This window comes from Pipistrellus hanaki (genome assembly GCF_964339955.1).
Source record: "Pipistrellus hanaki genome assembly, chromosome: 1".
Lineage (NCBI taxonomy): Eukaryota > Metazoa > Chordata > Mammalia > Chiroptera > Vespertilionidae > Pipistrellus > Pipistrellus hanaki.
This window is the reverse complement of record NC_140503.1, coordinates 105,392,479-105,412,053: the sequence shown is the minus strand read 5'-3', so window position 1 is coordinate 105,412,053 and position 19,575 is coordinate 105,392,479. Positions and strand designations below refer to the sequence as shown.

Here is a 19,575-nt window from a genome sequence, read left to right as displayed (position 1 = left end):
GGATGAGAGATCCTGATCTTACTATCAATATCTTTCTTCACATTTATGTATTTTATGTCACTCTTTGCTCTTTTGAAGTATTTACAAATAAGAAATAAGCCATAGGGAGCTGATTTTTTTTTTTTTGACTAATTGAGAGTATCAGAATCACCTGGATAATTAGATAAATACATATTTCTGGATCTCATCCCGGACTTACTGAAGAATAAGCCTTGGGAGAGGGATGTAGGAATTTGCATTTCCAGAAGATCTCTGGGGTGATGCTTTTGTATGCTAAAGGCTGCGAGGTCCTTCATTAGGTGGTGGAGAAAATTTAGACCAGAATGTAAACAAGGTGGGGAGGACACTGAGATGCAGCCTGGTGGGGACCAAACTGCTTGGAGTTAAATCCAGCCTTTGTCCTCGCTGGCTGTGTGGCTCCTCCATGTTCAGTTTGCTCACCTATGAGAAGTCTGCAAACTCTATCTGCCTCATTGATTGTGGTGAGGATTAAATGAGTCAACATGTTTAAAGCAGTGCCTGCACAGGGTAAGGGCTCTCTCTATACATGTTTTCTGAGAATATTATGCTGTACACATGAATGGCATGACCAAAAAGAGAAATGGATGACCTCTTAGAGGGAAGTGAGCAGACCAACTTGTCAGGAGCAGAAGGTTTAGGTTAGTGGTTTTCAGATTCTAAAACTTAACTGGGGAGTTGCTAAAAATTTAGTGTCTTTAAAAAGATTCTGATTTAGTGAACTAGGAGTGAAGCCTTAGAATTTGTATTTAAAATTTTTGATGTAGGTAAAATCAGCACATTTTCAGAAGTCCTGGTTTTGCTAGAGGAGTACTGGTATTTAAAGTTGGAGCAGTCTCCTGGGATTTGACCGGGGCTACAGAAAGATATATGTGGACACTAATTGCATATTTACTATTTGCTTTATTAGGTGTGTCCAGAAAGCAGTAGGAGTATTCGGGAGGTACAGTGTGCATCCTACAACAATAAGCCATTCATGGGCCGCTTTTATGAATGGGAACCATTTGCAGAAGGTAAGTATAAACCCAACCCTGTCTGTAGGAATTATTTTTGTCTTTTTTTTTTTAATCCTGTTGCCTTCAGGTTGATGCTGGAGGAACTGGTCATCCTGACCAGAGTGGCAATAGAGGAGGGAATATGACCACTGGGCAGAGCGGAGCTTGCAGAGGTCTTCACCAAAGGTAGACCAGCTCAGGTGATCTCTGGACCATCAGTCAGATGGGTGAGACATTAATAGAAAAAGCAGAATCTGAGGAGGCAGGGTGAGTGTGTCAGGACAGGGCTTGAGGGGTATGGGTTCAGCAAGAGGTTCAAACTAAGGTTGTGAGGAGTTAGCAGAATAGAGTTCCCCTTTTCCTTGATTTCTGCTGCCAGGGCTGGTGTGATGGCTTAAGAAAACTGCAGGAATGCAGCGTTAACATTTGCTTGACTTTCCTGGTTGGGGGAGAGGAGCCTCACATACTATTTCCAGAGATGAAATGTGATAGGCAGGCATTGTCCATAGACCAAGTTTCCTGCTGTTTCAAACTGACAGAAGATCCAATTTTGTTAGAGCTTTTCAGTGCTTCTCTGGGTCCCGGAACCATTTATCTTTGTTGAAATCCAGATGTTAGCATGGGTTTTGGATTGAGAAGTGTTAAATTTTGAGCTGTTTCTTTCCATCACAAAGAAAGCAGGCTCCAAAGTTGTACTGGATTTTAAGCATAAGTCTTGGGGAAATTTGTTTTTAACCCTAGATTTAACATTTAACTTTTTCATTTTAGAAAGTTATATATATATGAAATTCGTGCACGGGGGAGAGAAGGGGGCCTCAGCCCTGCCTGCCTGAAGCCTGTACCCTCTCCAATCTGGGACCCGTAAAGGGATGTCTGACTGCCCGTTTAGGTCTGGTCCTGATGGGATCGGGCCTAAACAGCAATCAGACATCCCTCTCACAATCCAGGACTGCCTGTTCCCAATCACTCGCCTGCCTGCCTGACTTCCCCTAACTGCTTTAGCCTGCCAGCCTGATCACCCCCTAACCACTCCCCTGCCAGTCTGATTGACGCCTAACTGCTCCCCTGCCAACCTCATCCCCCCCAAACTTCTCTCCCCTGCAGGCCCGGTCACCCCAAACTGCCCTCCCTTGCTGGCCTGGTTGGTCCTAACTGCCCTCTCCTGCAGGCCTGGTAATCCCCAACTTCTCTCCCCTGCAGGCCTGGTAACCCCCAACTGCCCTCCCTTGCTGGTCTGGTTTCCCCTAATTGCCCTCCCCTGCTCACCCAGTCTACCCTAACTGCCTTCCACTGCAGGCCTGGTCACCCTATATGCTCTCTCCTGCAGGCCTGTTCCCCACAACTGCTCTTCCCTGCAGGTCTGACCCACCCCAACTGCCCTCCCCTGCAGGCCTGCTTCCCCTAAACTGTCCTCTCCTGAAGGCTTGGTCCTCCTCCAACTGTTCTCCCCTGCAGGCCTGGTTGCTTTCAACTGCCTTCCTCTGCTGGTCTGATCACCCCTAACTGCCCTCCCCTGCCAGACATCTTGTCGTGGCCATCTTGTGTCCACATGGGTACAGCCATCTTTGATCAATGGGGGCAGCCATCTTGTGCGTTGGAGTGAAAGTCAATATGCATATTACTGTTTATTAGATAGGATACACATACACACACACACACACACACACACACACACACACACACTCTGAGTGGCCAGATTATTATGATCTATGAACGCATAGTAATCTGGCCATTCAGTGTATATACCATATAATAAAAGGCTAATATGCAAATTGTCCCCTTGACCAAGAGTTCACCCAGCAGGCAGGCTGGCCAAACACCCATGTCCCCTCCACCTGGCCAGGCTGGCCTGACCAGCCATGCACAAATTCATGCACTGGGCCGCCTCTAATATCTATCTATCTATCTATACACACACACACACACACACACACACACACACACACAAACACTGAGTGGCCAGATTATTATGCATTCAGAAATCATAATAATAGGGCCACTCAGTGTATATTACCATAATAATAAGCTCCTATATACCCATCACTTAATTTCAACAGTAGTTGCTCATGCCAGTCATATAGTATTATTCATTGGTAGATATATTAATTAGAACTCTTGATTGTGTCAGAAATCCATTCCAAATGGATTTAAATAAGAAAGGTATTTTGTTGGTCATGCTGTTGGGAAATCCAAGAGTGGACTGATTGAATAGCATAGGACCTTTCCTTTCCGGTCTTTCTCTATCTCGTGGTTCTGTTTACTTCTCTGGTGTGTGGGCAGGCTGACATGGCAATCACTGGGAGAAACTCTTATTCATTTAGTGTTATGAGTTCATTTGTGTCCCCCCTAAAGTATATGGAAGTCCTGTTCCTGGTACCTGTGACTATGATCTCTTTTGGGAATAGGGTCTGTAGATGTAATTAAGCTGTAACTATAAAGGAGGACATAATGAAGTAGTGTAGGCCTTTAATCCAGTATGATAGGAACCCTTGTAAAAAGACAAGAGACTAGAGACATACACAGAAAGGAGAACACCTGTGAAGTCCCAGGTACAGAGATAGAGGGGAGATGTGGCCATGCGATGACCCAAGCAGAGGTTAGAGTGATATGGCTACAAGCCAGGAACTGCTGGCACCATCAGAAACCAGGAAGAGTCATGGAAAGATTCTTCCCCACATGGCCCTGCCACCACCTTGCTTTCGGAGTTCTAACCTATAGAACTCCGAAAGAATAAATTCCTATTGTTATAAACCATCCCGTTTGTGGTAATATGGTATAGTAGCTTAGAAATCTAAGATGCCCAGAGATGGTTTCAATCCAGAAAAAACACACTATGATCTTGTTTGGCTCACATTCCCATCTCTGGACTTGAGTTCAGACATGGGAGTACTTGGACTAGCTCAGGTAATGTGACAACCCTGTGGTTGGTGACCCATATCACCTAAAACGGAGCCCTGGGGAAGTGGGTTTTGGGACAGACTGAAAAACAGAATCTTCTATGAAAATCATTATATATTTCTTGATCACTGAAATTTTGAAGGAGCCAATTAGAATCCTTATGATTCATAACATAAAGAAAAATGCAGAATAGCAGCAGATTAGAGAAATTAACTGTCTTCTACAATGTGTTACTTTTCCTAGATAATTCAGCATTTTAAAAAAATATTCACTGAGTTTTAATGTTTCACATGCCTAGTAGAGGAGGGGCCCATGGCCACTGAAGTTGCATCAACTGTGGCTTTGTTTAAATAGTTACTTTTGCTGCTAAGACTGTTTTCTTTTCTTTTTTTAAAAAAATATATTTTATTGATTTTGTACAGAGAGAGATAGAGAGTTAGAAACATCGATGAGAGAGAGTCATCAATCAGCTGCCTCCTGCACACCCCCCAGTGGGGATATGCCCGCAACCAAGGTACATGCCCTTGACCGGAATCGAACCTGGGACCCTTCAGTCCCCAAGCCGACGCTCTATCCACTGAGCCAAACCGGTCTTGGCTAAGACTGTTTTCTTGATTTTGTCCTTCTTCCTCTGAAATGACCCGTGGGAGGAAGATGCTGTTAATGTTTCTGCAGGGTGTTCATACTTTATGGCTGGATTTTTGCATGGGCTCTTGGTTTTGTTTGGATATCTATTGCTATTTGCATGTAGGGAAAACAGCTACACCCATTTGGTCCAAGGGCACATGGAATAGTAAAAGCAGAGTTCACTCTCTGATAAACACATTAATTTTACCACATGCTTTTTCTTAGGCCTTTAATCACATTTCCTGTGAATGATCATCTATCCCCAGAGAAGGCTTCTAGGAATTTTTCTCACAGCCCCAGACCTCTATTGTGAAGATGACAGAGTAGAATTCAGGGGCTGAAGCATCCCTGTTTGCCTAGAACAGTGATGAGTAAGCCTTTCATCCCACTCCCTTTTCACTCTCAAAACCACTTTGAACAATAAATTTATATGCTCAGTTTAGCTAGAATGGGACACTTTAGTAGGAAGACTATTAGGTGCTGCAGTTGGGTAAAATTGTGCCTGTTTCCATGCCTAGAGTATTGGGTTTGGGCAGCACTAGAGTCCAGAGTTTGCTGAGTTACTGTGGGCTGTACAGCAGTAAGTCTTAACCCATAAAACATGGTTTGAGTAGCTTAAGTGCACCAACGAGCTATGAGACTAAACTGAACAGAGTGGAAATCTAAAAGTCGGAGGTGAGACTAGGTCAGAAATTGGAAGTTGCCAGCTGGTCGCATGAATAGGGCCATTGTATCTGTCAGGAGTAACAAGCATATGCTGCAATAACAAAAAACAAACAAACAAACAAACAAATAAATACCAAATCCTATTGATTCCACAAACAAAAGTTTGTCTCTTGGTATGCTTCATATGTAATGAAGTATGTGGTATTCAGGCTGGTAGAAGCAACATCATAACTTATGCTTCCACTGAGGCAGGGAAAGGGCAAGTGCATCAGGCATGAGTTCTTAAAGCTTCTGCTCTCATTTCATTGACCAAAGCAAGGTGCATGTCACACTTAACTTCAAGTGTAACAGGGAGGTACCATCCCACATATTCTCGAAGGAGGAGAAATGGAATATCCATGAGCAACCCTAATGACTAACACAGACAGGACGCTTTGATAGAACTTCCTGCATGCCTTCTCTTTAAGTCCAGGTGACTTTTATTAGGCTGCTTGCAAAAATAGTAGATTTTGCTGCAGGGAATATTGAAGGTGCCAGTCTCTATGAGCCACAGGGCTCTGAGCCACTTAGATCAAGTTCTTCTCTTGATTAAAGCTCTGAGTTGCAGAGATGGAATGTGGTCAAGGTGTCCAGATGAGCTTCAGATTTCTCTACTAGACCAGCAGTCTGCCCTGGCATGGACATCATGCTGGGTATGGGACAAGGATGCCAAAAAAACAAACAAACATGGAAATTATCATCAAAAGTGTGGTGCACGATGGAGGAAGCCTGGGATAAGGAGATTCATGTATTTTTGTTGTTGTTAACCCTCTCCTGAGGATATTTTCCCCATTTGTTTTTAGAAAGAGTAGAAGGGAGACAGTGTTCGGCAGGGGAGAGAGAGAGATCAATGAAAAACAAAGTGAAAGAGACATCATTTAGTTGCCTCCTGCAAGTGCCTAACTGGGGCCAGGGATTGAACCTGCAACTCAGGTATGTACTCTTTTTTTTTTTTTTAATATATATTTTATTGATTTTTCACAGAGAGAGAGAGGAAGAGAGAGAAACATTGATGAGAGAAAAACATCAATCAGCTGCCTGTTGCACACCCCCCACTGAGGATGTGCCTGCAACCAAGGTACATGCCCTTGACCGGAATCGAACCAGGGACCTTTCAGTCCTCTCCCAATACACCCCTCCTGCATGGATCATTCAGAGTGTACTGGGCAGCCTTAGGGAAACAAGAGAAGTATTAGTATTTCAAAAATACCCTCACAATTCTTTCTTAAGGTCTCTTATACTTCCCTAAGAATATTTGGCAAGACTAGGCTACATTTACTTAGCATATGAGTACATCAATGAGGAGCAAAATCCTGAAGCAACCTCTTTGTGAAAACAAAACGGTGATTTTGGTGTTAAATGTGTTGAATTTGAATGAATGGTAACAAGATGCTTAGCAGGAAATTGGAGATGGAAACTGAAGTTTAAGAGATATACTTTAGAGTTGTAGACCTATACTTGAAGTCCTTGACCTTGATGTCATAATTAAAGCCACCATGAAGGATAAGTCCTTAAAGAATCATGCGGACAGAGGATCAAGGAAGGAGCTTTGGAGTATGTCCACATTAAAGAAGCAGCGGAAAGAGGCTCAACCATTAAGTAATCTGGAGAAGAGAGGGCATCAAGGCATCGTACTGCCTTATAGCATTTTCTGTGTTAATAAAGTATTGTGGTTTACAAAGTTCTCTTATATACACCACAATGAGGTCAAAGTGAGATCACAGAAATTGTATTTGTTGAGTGCTTGTTAAAAACCAGACACAACTGCAAATGCTAACTCATTTAATCTTCACAACAGCCCTGTGAGGTGGGCTCTATTATCAGCCTAATTTTACAGAGGAAATAGAAAATAGTTAAATAACTTTCCTAAGGTCACCCAGGTGGTCAGTGAAAGAGCCAAATTCAAATCCCAGAGTTTGGCTACTGAATCTCTACTCTCACGCAATGTGTATGGTAGCCAGGATTTGTGTAGTATGAGCATTTAAGACGAGTCTTTGTGTACCAGTTTTCATTGTAAAAATTACCTGAGTAATTAAATTTAAGCCATTATCAGTAGAGGGAGGGAGGGGCCACAGTAAATACAGCTGAGCAGAGGTCAAAGGGAGAATGAGAACTGAGAAAATAAGACTAGAATGGGCTGATGGGAACATTACTGATGAGTATAATCGGTGAGTATAGCTAGCTTTCTTTTTAAAAACTGCCATGAAGAAGACTTATTTGGAGTTTTTGCTAGGTTAAGGGGAAAGAGAAATATTTGCTTAGAATGGTAGCGAAATGAGAATGTCTATAGATTGAGAGAATGAAGTTTATAGAGAGAAATACAGGGTTATTTGAGCCAACTATATCCTAGAAGAAAAGATGGAAAATAGTCAGTTTTGACCCTCCAGGAGCAAGTATATTATTGCTTCTCTGCAAGCTACTTTAGAAAAACTCTTCACCATTAAAAAACATTCAAAAGAAATGAAAGCAATCATGTGTCCATAAAGAGGATTTAAGATTAGTCACAACAGCTTTTTATTTTTTAAAATAATAGCTCCAATCTGGAAACTACCCAAATATCTATCAAGAGGAGACTGAATAATCAAACTGGTACATTTATACAGTGGAATATTACTCAACAATAAAAAAGAGCACTCTACTGATAAACAACCTGGATATATCTCAGAAGGATTATATTGAGCAAAATAAGCCAGATATAAGAGTACATACTGTCTGATTCCATTTATATGATGTTCTAAAACAGGGAAAATTAAGCTATGCCAATAGAAATCAGAACAATGCTTGTCTTTAGGAATGGGGAAAGATTAATTAGAAAGGGGCATGATGGAATTTTCTGGAGTGATGGTAGTATTCTGTATGTGACTTATGTGGTTGTTATACAGTTGTCAAAGTCTGTCAATCTGTACACTTGAGATGTATGCATTTTATTATATATAAATTATACTTTAAAAATGCCAATAATCTCTTTTTTCCCCTCTGCCTCTCTAGTTCCTAAAAATGACATTTAGAACCAATGTAAATTTACCATGTGGAACCAATAATATACTTTCTCCCAGAGGAAGAAAAATACCTATTTTCTATCTTATCTTTTAAGATAAAGTAAGTTCAGAGATACCAAACTAAGGTTTGCCCTTCCCACATACCTTTTCCTCCCCTACTTTATTTTAAACAAGGGGCCCAGTGCAAGAAATTAGTGCAAGGGTAGGATCCTAGGCCTGGCCAGTGGATCTGGGCCTTCCGGTTGCCAGTCAGGGCCTTCCATCCCAGGCTGCTGGCTGCTGGCTGGGGCCTTCCTACATTTTACACGGCTCCCTGCTGGTCATCACATGTCATTGCAAGCCATCAAACTCCCAATCTCCCAAACTCCTGAGGGGACACTTTGCATATTAGCCTTTCATATATATAGAGAGAGCATAGGCACAGTTCATGACATTTGTGCACAGTAGGGGGGATCCCTCAGCCCGGCCTGCATCCTCTCAAATCCAGGACCCCTCAGGGGATGTCTGACTGCCGAGTTAGGCCCAATAACCGGCAGTCAGACATCCCTTTCGCAATCTGGGACTGCTGGCTCCTAACTGCTCACCTGCCTGCCTGCCTTATCTCCCTAACCCTTCTACCTGCCTGCCTGATCGCCCCTAACCACTTCTGCCTGCCTGCCTGATCACCCCTAACTGCTTCTGCCTCAGCCCCCACCACTGTGGCTTTGTCTGAAAGGACATCAGGAAAGATGTCCAGTCTATCCGGTTTAATTAATATATTATCCTTTTATTACTATAGATACTCTTTATTAATAACCATAGAGGAACAAGAGAATTTTAGGGAAAATAGATTCATATTCATAATGTCATTTTTTAGAATAATTAAGAATCATAGGGCTTTGTTGGGCCTAGAAGTTGTCAGAGAGGTTCAGAATCTGAGGAAGCAAGCTAGACATTTGTAATAGCTAGCATTCCTTTTGTTTGTTTGTTTGCAATCAGTAGAAACCAAACTAAGTCAAACATAAAAGGATTTTATTGTGAGCATATCCAGTAGCTCAGAGAATCACCTGGAAGTATGCAGAACCAGGTGTGGTGAAGGATAACAACTGAGGAAGCTTTGGGGGTCCAGGTGGACAGAACTGATGGTCTGACTTGCATGCTACTGCTGTAGGGGATAATTTCCAATGGGGTTCTCCAACCAAGATTCAAAGCCCTGGAAATACTGTAATAACTCGATTGGTTTGGCCTGCATTACATGCCTGCCCCTTGGCTGAGGGAGGCAGGTTGGGGTTCCTGATTGACATTTCCACCAAGATACTTACAGAGGGGGAGAATTAATTTTCAGGAAGGAAATCCAGATGCTGAACCAAAAAAGTGAGAGTGGATCTTGGATGGCCCAACAGACAGAAACTGGTAAATGACAAGTCAGGTATCCCTCCTGGCTGGTTAGCTGTCATTTCATCAGGAGAGTCACAAAGCTTCTTAACACCTTTGAGGGATTATTGGAATTGAAATATAACACATTAGTATCACTCATTCTTCTAGTTGTGTTTACATTTCTTTCTTTTTTTTCTTTTTTTTTTTTTCAGAATAAGAGGCTGTTTATTTCATTGCTTAAGTCAAAACATTCCATGAAGGACAGCCTTACATAATTCCAGAGGCCTTGCTGAAATATGTATTTTTGGGAGGGGAGCCCCACTACCTTGTGCCACAAAAGCTATTTGATATAACTAATGACATGCAAACACAATTTGCAAAAGCAGAGTATGACCACCATATGATTTTTTAAAAAAGGTTGAGCAAATAGATTCCACATCTTTAAAACAAAACAAAAAAGCCATTGTAATTACACTGTCATGAACCTGGGAAATCTTGGCCATACCTACAAACCTCTCAGTTATAGAAAGGAGCAAAGGTCCAGAGACATCAGGTCACCCCTCTGAGGTCGCTGAGCAGAGACTTCACATTTGGTATTTTGGATTAAGTTGTTTGCTTTCAGAAATGGATGTCATATACTTTCTAATTGTGTAGAACAGTAGTCGGCAAACCGTGGCTCTTGAGCCACATGTGGCTCTTTGGCCCTTTGAGTGTGGCTCTTCCACAAAATACCAGGTGTGGGCGCGCACGTACAGTGCGATTGAAACTTTGTGGCCCATGCCCAGAAGTTGGTTTTCGGCTCTCAAAAGAAATTTTAATCATTGTACTGTTGATATTTGGCTCTGTTGATTAATGAGTTTGCCGACCACTGGTCTAGAACTTTCATGTAAAATAGTTGGTCCTTAATTGTATTCATTACTGTTTTACCAGTTATTATTCTGGTATGCTTTTTTTTTTGAATGGCAGCCCAATGTTGAATAGTCACCTACTGCATTGAAAGTCTCAGCCAGATTTTAAAAACTACAGAATGAGAAATATGGTACAATAATGCAATTCACATAAATCACATTTAATTAAATATTCATGCCAAATCAAAATAGCCACCCACCAGTGCCAAAGACACGTGTTTATATTTCACCATAAAGATAACCACAAATTATTTTTTTTAAGGATTCTTTTTTTTTTAAATAAATTTTTATTGTTCATATTATTACAAATGTTTCTCCCTCCACCCCCCCTTAATTGCTCTCATCCACCAGGTTCCCACCCCATCCTCTGCCCTTTCCCCACCACCCATTGTCCTCATCCATAGGTGCACAGTTTATGTTCAGTCTCTTCCCACATCCCCATCTCCCCTTTTCCCCAAGAATCGTCAGTTCACTCTCCTTCCATACCTCTGATTCTATTATATTCAACAGTTAATATTGTTCATCAGGTTTTTTTTTTTTTAATTTCCTTGGTTTTTAGATTCACTTGTTGATAGTTACATATTTGTTGTTCATAATTTTTATCTTTATTTACTTTCTCTTCTGAAAGAACCCCCTTCAGCAATTCATATAATTCTGGTTTGGTGATGATGAACTCCTTTAGCTTTTTTTTATTAGTGAAGCTCTTTATCTGACCTTCGATTCTGAGTGATAGCTTTGCTGGATAGATTATCTTTGGCTGTAGGTTCTTACTATTCATCACCTTGAATATTTCTTGCCATTCCCGTCTGGCCTGTATGGTTTTTGTTGTGAAATCAGCTAACAATCGTATAGGTGCTCCTTTATAGGTAACTACCTTCTTTGCTCTTGCTGCTTTTAATATTCTCTCTTTGTCCTTTGCTCTTGGAATTTTAATTATGATTTGTCTTGGTGTGGTCCTCTTTGGATTCCTTTTGTTTGGAGTTCTGTGCACTTCCTGGACTTGTAAGTCTAATTCTTTCACCAGATAGGGGAAGTTTTCTGTCACTATTTCTTTCAGTATGTTTTCGCAATCTTGCTCTCTCTCATCTTCTGGGACCCCCATAATTCTGATGTTGGTTCGCTTGAAGTTGTCCCAGAGGTTTCTTACATTATCTTCAATTTTCTGGATTCTCTTGCCTTCTAGCTTCTGTGGAGGAGTGTCTTTTGGCTCTTTATGTTCCAAATCTTTGACTTGATTCTTGCAATCTTCCATTCTGTTTTTAGGACTCTGTATAATATTTTTTATTTCAGACAATGTATTCTTTATTTCTTGTTGATCCCTTATCATTTCTTGTTGATCCCTTATCATTTCTTGTTCATTCCTTATTAATTCTAGTTTATCTCTTTTCATATCTTCATAGGTCTTATCGATCTTTTCTAGGAAATTATTGAAAAACTTTATAAGCGTAGATTTGAACTGTATATCCAGTCGCTTTTTGTCCTCCATTTCTTTCGTTTGTGATCTATTTCGTTGTCGCATTTTGCAGCTACAGATGGGGCGGGGTTTCAGGGTGGAGACTACAGCTTTGGCTTCCGTCAGCCCCGCCCTATGCGACTCCTGGGTCTCAGGGTCCTTCAGTACTCATTGCAAGGGCCTCTGAGAGAAAGATGCCCTCGATTTTTGCCTGCTACCAAACAGTCTAGGCTCTCCCCCAATGAGCCCAGTATTGGGGTTCAGTTCAGTTGGAATTGGAGTTGGAGGTGGCGTTCAGAGTAGTCTGGAGCCCCTGTCTCCTTCCAGCCAGGGCAATCCCACAGCACAGCCAACCGTCCCGTCTCTGTGTGCAATGTGCGCACCGCCAGGACCTCCTTTCACCGCTCCCCCGGGGTTCCGCCTTACAGCCCAGCTCCTTTGGATGAGCCTGGGTCCCCGGGGTCTGGCCTAGAACTGGGGTTCAGAGCAGTCGGAACTGGGGCCCAACACAGTCGGAGCTTTTATCTCCTTCCCGCTAGGGAACGCCAGCCAGGCACTCAGCCGCCCTCCTCTCCGGCTCCGTCCTCTCTGTGCGCCGCGTGTCTCTGTACCTTAGGCTTTTACAGCTCCTCCGCGCTTCCATCTGGTTTTCTCCTTGCTTCTTGTTGTAGAATTTCCAGTCAGTCGACTTTCCTGTAGTTCTGGGTAATGTCCATTTTATATTTTAGTTGTATTTTATTGAAATGGTTGTGTGCAGCTGCGGCTAGGTGTTTACCTGGGCAGCCATTTTGGATTCTCCTGTGTTTACATTTCTGAAGATATCTACAGTTGGGCCTCCTTGTAGATATAAGGCATGTGACTGTGTGGGTCCCCTTTGCTCCCAAGCATTACGTTGGTATAATTTAGGTTGGTCTGTGTGCATTGACCCAGGGGCTTGGAAAGAAGCTGAGGTTCTGTGGTGTCAGGAGGTGACCTCAGGGAGAAGTTAAGGGAATTGTTAATGATTCTGTTGCATCCCCCTGATTTCCATAATCCTGGTGTCTAGTCTAGCTCTCCTGCTCCCTGCTGGGATTATGTATGTGAAGTACAGTATTTTCATGTAATTTGTGTTTCTCTTTCTCTCTGAAGAGTAATCAGAATGGAGAATGGAGCCAATGTTATTGTATTTCTATCTCTGTCTTTTCACTGGGGAATTTAGGATTTGGAAAAGTAATGATTTTTTTTTTTTTTTTTTTTAGAAAAAATTACCCCTGCTCTAGGGTATTCTGGAAGGTGTAAATGATTAGTGTAAAAGCAATTTCTTTCTTGACACTTGAACCAGGGTCATTATATGTCATTATAAAAAATCCCTCAGGATATATTTCAACATCTAATAAGCAGATTAATCTAAATGTGAATAATTAAAAATATTTGAAACCAAGAATAGAGCTTAAACCTATTGCAAAATATGAAATAATGACACCCAATTCTGTAGTTTCTCTCCTCCAAGAAGCTCAGCTTTCTACAAAGACTGCCTCAGTCCTCCTACTATGCATGGTCAAGATGGGCAAGGTCAAATGTACTGCAGTGTTCCACAGATGCTGGGACTAAGGCTTGAATGTTCTGACCGAGGTCACAGAATAAAGCAGAAAACTCAGATTAAATGGGAAGTTACAGGATCACAGCCTGATGAGCTGAGAACAGTCCTTTGCCATAGGGGCTACAGAAGAATTTCTCCCTCTGTGTAACTATGACTGATGTTGTTTCCTTTCAAAACAAATAGATGCATTTTACATCAAGACTATTAAGACTTTTCCAGGTAATCTGGGGACTCTGTCTTAGTCCCTGCAGCACAGTTCTGTCACCCTCTGAGCAGAGTTGTCTCTTATTGTTACTGTGTGAATGGTTGGGACATTGTATTGCACCTTGCATAGACATCCAGAAATTAGTATTAGCCAACACAAAGAAGTTTTTATAATCAGAGAGTTTAGAGCTAGAAAGTAACACATATGCAATTTATATTTAAACTAGAGGCCCGGTGCATGAAAATGTGTGCACTCAGGGGAGGAGTCCTGAATCTGGCCTCCCTCTGCAGGAGGTGACCAGCTGGCCGATCAGGGGATGGTGCTGCCTGCTCACTGGCCTCACCTGCCACTGACGTGTGGGGTGCTTCTCCTTTTTCTGCATCCCACACGGAAAGGGAGAAGGACAGGTTCCTGAGTGGAGGAGCAGGGGATTAAGAAATAAAAGAAAGAAAGAGACAAGAGGCAGAAATAAATTCATCAAGCTGGGTGCCAGGTGGAGGCTGTCACTCTGATGGAGGGACAGTCAACACCCACCACAGACAACACAGCGCATTTATTGATTTCCAGAGGGGAGTTTAAGGTCAAAAAAGTTTGGGTGTGCCCAGGTCCTATTCATTCCCTCATTCCTGGGATTTAGTATATCAAGACCTGGGTAAGTCAAGGTCCTATTTGTTCCTCATTCCAAGCACATGGATAAAGATAAGAAATCAGTACTGATAATAGTCTCCAACATTTTGGTAGGCTGTTTCCGCCATGCCAGTCACCTCGGACTCAGCTGACATTAATTTAAAGGTCATCCATGTGCATTCCCAAGGGGCCCTCTACAACTGACCTGTCAATTTGCATATTATGTTTTTATTATGTAGGACTAGAGGCTTAATGCAGGAAATGTATGCAAGAGTAGGCCTTCTTTCCCCTGGCTGCTGGCACCCAGGACCTGGGCCTCCCTTGCAGCCCTGGTTTTGTCTGGAAAGTTGTCCAGAAGGACTTCTGGTCTAATTAGCATATTATGCTTTTATTTATAGATTGTAAATTCAGCCCACTCCTTACATATATATCAAAGAAATTATTTCTCAACTATATAGTCCCTCCCCCAAAACTATTAAACAGCAACTGTGCCTTTAGTCTAAGGTGACTGTTACGCCCAGACTTCGTGATCCCCTAGGACCACCAGAGAGCTGAGTCCGATGCAATTGCAGAAAGCCTGAATTCCATGCTAGCATGGGTTCTATCCCACTCACGCCAACAGCATGGCGGAAGAGAGACTGAACTTCGACAGGTCAAGGGGTTTTATGGGGTGCTGATGTCACTGCTTTGGCTGACCCTGATTGGTTGGGTGAGGGCTAGGGTCCAGTTACATAAAATGGAGGATAGCTCTGCCCTGCTCCACAGTACAAAATGGAGTCAGGAGTTAGCCTCGCCCCGCCCTGCCCTCTCAGTGACCAGATTTTAACATTGGTAAAGCAGGACACTATTGACGGGGGGGGGAAGGTTCTTAATTAAAATTTTGGTCTATATGGAGCAACAAAAATTTTCATAAAACGCAAAAATAGTATTGTAATATATTTTTTTAAATTTCAACATAAGTACAATTTACAAATATAATAAATTAAAAAAATTATGTAGAGTATTATTTTATTCTTTGGCATATTTCTCATTTGAGTGAATTTTTTTTTAGTAGATTGTTGTCTTTGTTTAAAAGGTCATGAAATTTTTCACAAGAATTTGTTAAATTATATTTCACACATAAAATGGCTTTCAAAATCTCAACACTTAATTGTGATTTTTCTGATGTCCACACTTTATTTACCATAGAAAAAACGCGTTCAGTTGCAGCATTAGTTCCTGGTAAGGACAGCGCGTATTCCAAAATTCTAACAACTGATCAACAATGCGAACTTTGATAAGCAGTTCTCAATAATCAGTTCTCAACAATTATTTGTTATTAGTAAAGTTTAACATTATAAAATTAACAAAAATAATATAAAACTCATATCCTGGCTAAATAGCCACATGGCCGCCAAAAACCGTATATTCCCTTCCCGTTCTCCTGCTGTTCCTTAGTTTGTCGTGCATTCTTTCCAAAAATTAGGATTTTTTAAAAATGCTGCTGGACACGGGACAAATTGTTAAAAATCAGGAATGTCCTGCCAAAAGCGGGACGTCTGGTCACCTTACTTTAGTCTCTATTTCTTAGACATCCCATTGAGAATATTCTGTGGATCAATGGTACTTGTTTGCAAAGGATTAAAAGAAAACTGTGTTGTGTATCTGTGGATGGAAAAAAGGGAGAGAGTGTGCATCAGCAGTCTTCCTTTACCCCTCCAGACTGCTTTCCCTGCCTCCTCATCCTCCCTAAACTCTACCCCACACATTCTTATAATGCCACTTCTGGTTCCTCTACATGGGTTTTTTAGAGGCTGGTTACCCCTTGGAGCCAACTGAACCTGAAATGTCCAGGTTCCTCTTCAGATAGTTGAAAGCAGTCATCTTTTCAATAGATTCTGGTTTCACTGGCCTGCTGAATATTTCCATTTCCTTCAATGGGTTCCCAATGCATTGGAGCATGCTATTTTGTTTATCCTGCTGATGACAGAGGTGCCTATTAACTCTTTTAGTTGCTTGAAATATGGGATGAGCCCATATTCTTATTGAACAGAAATTAGACTCTTAAATAATTCACAAAGTTATCCAAGATTGCATTAGGCTTGCTACAAATGTTTGTGTAAAACTTCTGATTTTAAAATACAGTAATCAGGGAGATTATGCAAATAAATATGAGGAGCACATGCCATTGTACATTATGATTAAAATTTGTTCCATTAAAATGTAAGTTAAAGCCAAACAATATCTGACTATCATTTGTAAGAGAACTCATTAGAATGACTGAAATGGTCATTCTAACAGTGATCCTTTAAATCAGGGGTGAGGAACATCTGGCCCAAGAAATCATTTGGTCTGGCCCTGCCAAGATAATAGGAGTGAGTTAATTAAATGTTTGACCAAATATAACATGTTAATTTTTAAGTTGATAATTTAGTAACCACTAATCCTATATAATAAAAGCCTAATATGATAAGTGTCCAGTCGTCTGGTCATCCATTCAACCAAAGTGTAATATGCTAATGATATGCTAAAGCTGCTCAATTGCTTCCTATGACATGCACTGACCATCAGTTGCCAGACCAGTCAACCAGTCTCTATGATGTGCACTGACCACCAGGAAGCAGATGCTCTGACTGGTAGATTAGCTTGCTGCTGGTGTCCGGCTGATCGGGACTGAGTGAGATAGGCCAGACATGCCCTGGAACCCTCCCACGCTCCTTCCTGGCTGGCCAACCTCTCACGACCCTCCCTGGCCCCAATCATGCACCAGTGGGGTCCCTATGCCTGGCCTGCACCCTCTCACAATCTGGGCTGAGGGATGGAAAAAAGGGAGAGAGTGTGCATCAGTAGTCTCCCTTTACCCCTCGCCCCGCCAAATGCACGAATTTTGTTCACCGGGCCTCTAGTTATGTTATAAATACCCAAATGGCCCTTAACATAAAAAAAGTTCCCCATCCCTGCCTTAAATTAAGGATTCTTTTTAGGGTTGCAATGTATCTAGAGACGTAGGAACTAAATCAAGGATAGAGTCTAAAAATTGGATTGTCTGATACCTATGTATTAAATAGGTTTATTCCATTTTGAAATGGTATTTCCTTCTGCATCTGATGCAGTTTCTACAGCAGCAAAACAAAATTGAGGTAGCAGCAGTAATTTGTCTCCAATCATTCTGCTTCTAAACCTAGCTGTCATTATATCCTAACTTCACACATCATTATGACACCTCTTCCCTAGGCTTCACTAGCAGCTAGTTAATACTTGGTATCTCAGTTTACATTGGGATATATTTTTCTTTAACATTTCTAATTTTATATATATATATACTCTGAGGTAAGAGGCTTTCACTCATAACCATCCCTGTCCACATAGGAGAAATTTCTACATTTTTGTTTTTCCTCTCTTTCCTGTTCTGTTGTTGTCACTGCTCCATTCTCGCCCTCTGATGATATCCAGGGATCTTTGGGTGGCCCACTAAAGGAAGCACACCTCCCCATCAGTTTTGTGTTGGGACTAAGATGGAACAAGTTCTATAGCTTCCTTGAGCAAAGCCAAGGTGGTCATCACTACTGCATTGTATCAGATTTTTGTTCAGCTAACCCTTCTGTCAGTAATGCTTAGTTTTTCATCTGTAGTATATAATTTTCTCTTTTTGGGTTGCCCAATGACACATACACACACCCACACACACTTCCATCACCATCACAACCAGCACTAATAATACCCACCAACATTCTCTGTGAGGAAACCAACATATAACTTTGTTGACAAACATCTGTTTGAATATATTTAAATGATTCAGAAGTGAAATAGGGAAAAACTGGTTTGGAGGTGACGAACTCCTTTAGCTTTTTCCATCTGAATTTCTAATTTTGAACTGAAGACTGCTGAAAGCAAATGGAGATTTTGTAAATGTAAGTGATTAAGTTTTAGAGCTGGTCAACAGAATTTACCACTTAAAAATGCTATTTAGTATTTGTTAACAAGAACAATTTAGGAAAATAAAGTTCTGCATTGTATTTGTTAATGCTTTCTTCTTAATTTGTATGCGAATGGTATTGCTTTAAGGAGGGTAGTTACTGACTGGGGAGGGATGTCCAGCCATTGGGAGAGACTGGAATATGGCAGGCTATTGGGGAAGAGAGGGAGGCATTGCAGGTCTCAGAAACTCTAAACAGACAAGCCTTGTCATGAGTTTAGTGAGGCTAGAAATCAACAGCAGAATAGGGCAAGAGACTGGCATGGTACCCATAGATTTCATTATGAATTAATTTTTGCTTTAGAATTTTATCATGATCCAAAATTAATTGGGCTGCATTGAGGGAGAGTAATTGGAAATTTGGATTAGTCCCTGGAAGCAGCTCTCATAGAAAGTCATGCTCCAGCGACCAATCATGATTTAAATTGAATAGCCCATTAAACATAGATTTAAACAGGGCAGTGGGGCTTTTGGTTTGGGGGAAGTCATGCAGGAACTATGATGAGATGTGTCTGCTATGGTCATCTGGCCTGCCTGTCGCTTGGGAAAGGGAGAAAGTGGCAGGGAGGCCTCTTACCTTTCAGTCTATTCATTCAACCTCTTGATGCCATTAGAAAAGAAAGATATCAGTTGCATTCCAACCCAAATTTCGTTTGTACTCAAGGTTACATAACTGATCATCATTTAATACTTTGGTCCTTGTCCAGTGAACAGGTAGATATTGGCAGCTTCCTGTGCTTCATAAACCCCATCAGTCAGTTGGTATCTTTGTTCTGCACCCAGTCACCATGTTTGTCTGAGCCAGCTTTAGAGGTTGTATAAATAGCTTTCCCAACCTGCTTTTCCATCTTTGGTGATAAGTTTCACCTTTAAAAACTCTTTTGTCAATTTTCTTATGATGCAACAGCATGAAAATTGACACATTGAGGTTTACAGTGGTCATGAGTCTCCTTTCGTGTATGTTCTCATAGCATCTCCAGGAGGGGATCATGGAGAAGCATATGGGGTATCCACTCCCAGCTGGCTCCCTGGACTTCTGGGCCTCAGCCTTCAGAATTAGTATTGTCCTGCCCATGGAGTCTGGTGAGGGCTGCATAAGAGCTGCCAGATGAAACTGCCTCCAGACTAGACAAGCGAATTGTAAGGTGCACTTTATCACCTTAAAAAAAAAAAAAAAAAAAAAGATTGCTATAGTATCTGGCATTGATTCATGCAGCCACCTTTTATTCGGTGTGAGAGATAGCCTTAGG

General features: G+C 41.6%; 1 protein-coding gene across 1 annotated transcript in view; it reads left to right on the top strand.

Annotated features, from left to right (window-relative positions):
- Positions 1–19,575, top strand: part of THSD4 (thrombospondin type 1 domain containing 4) — a 691,206-nt gene that overhangs the window by 154,368 nt on the left and 517,263 nt on the right. The window contains exon 6 of the mRNA XM_084897723.1: positions 929–1,031. Coding sequence (XP_084753849.1) covers positions 929–1,031 — 103 coding nt within the window. The remainder of the gene's footprint in view (positions 1–928; positions 1,032–19,575) is intronic.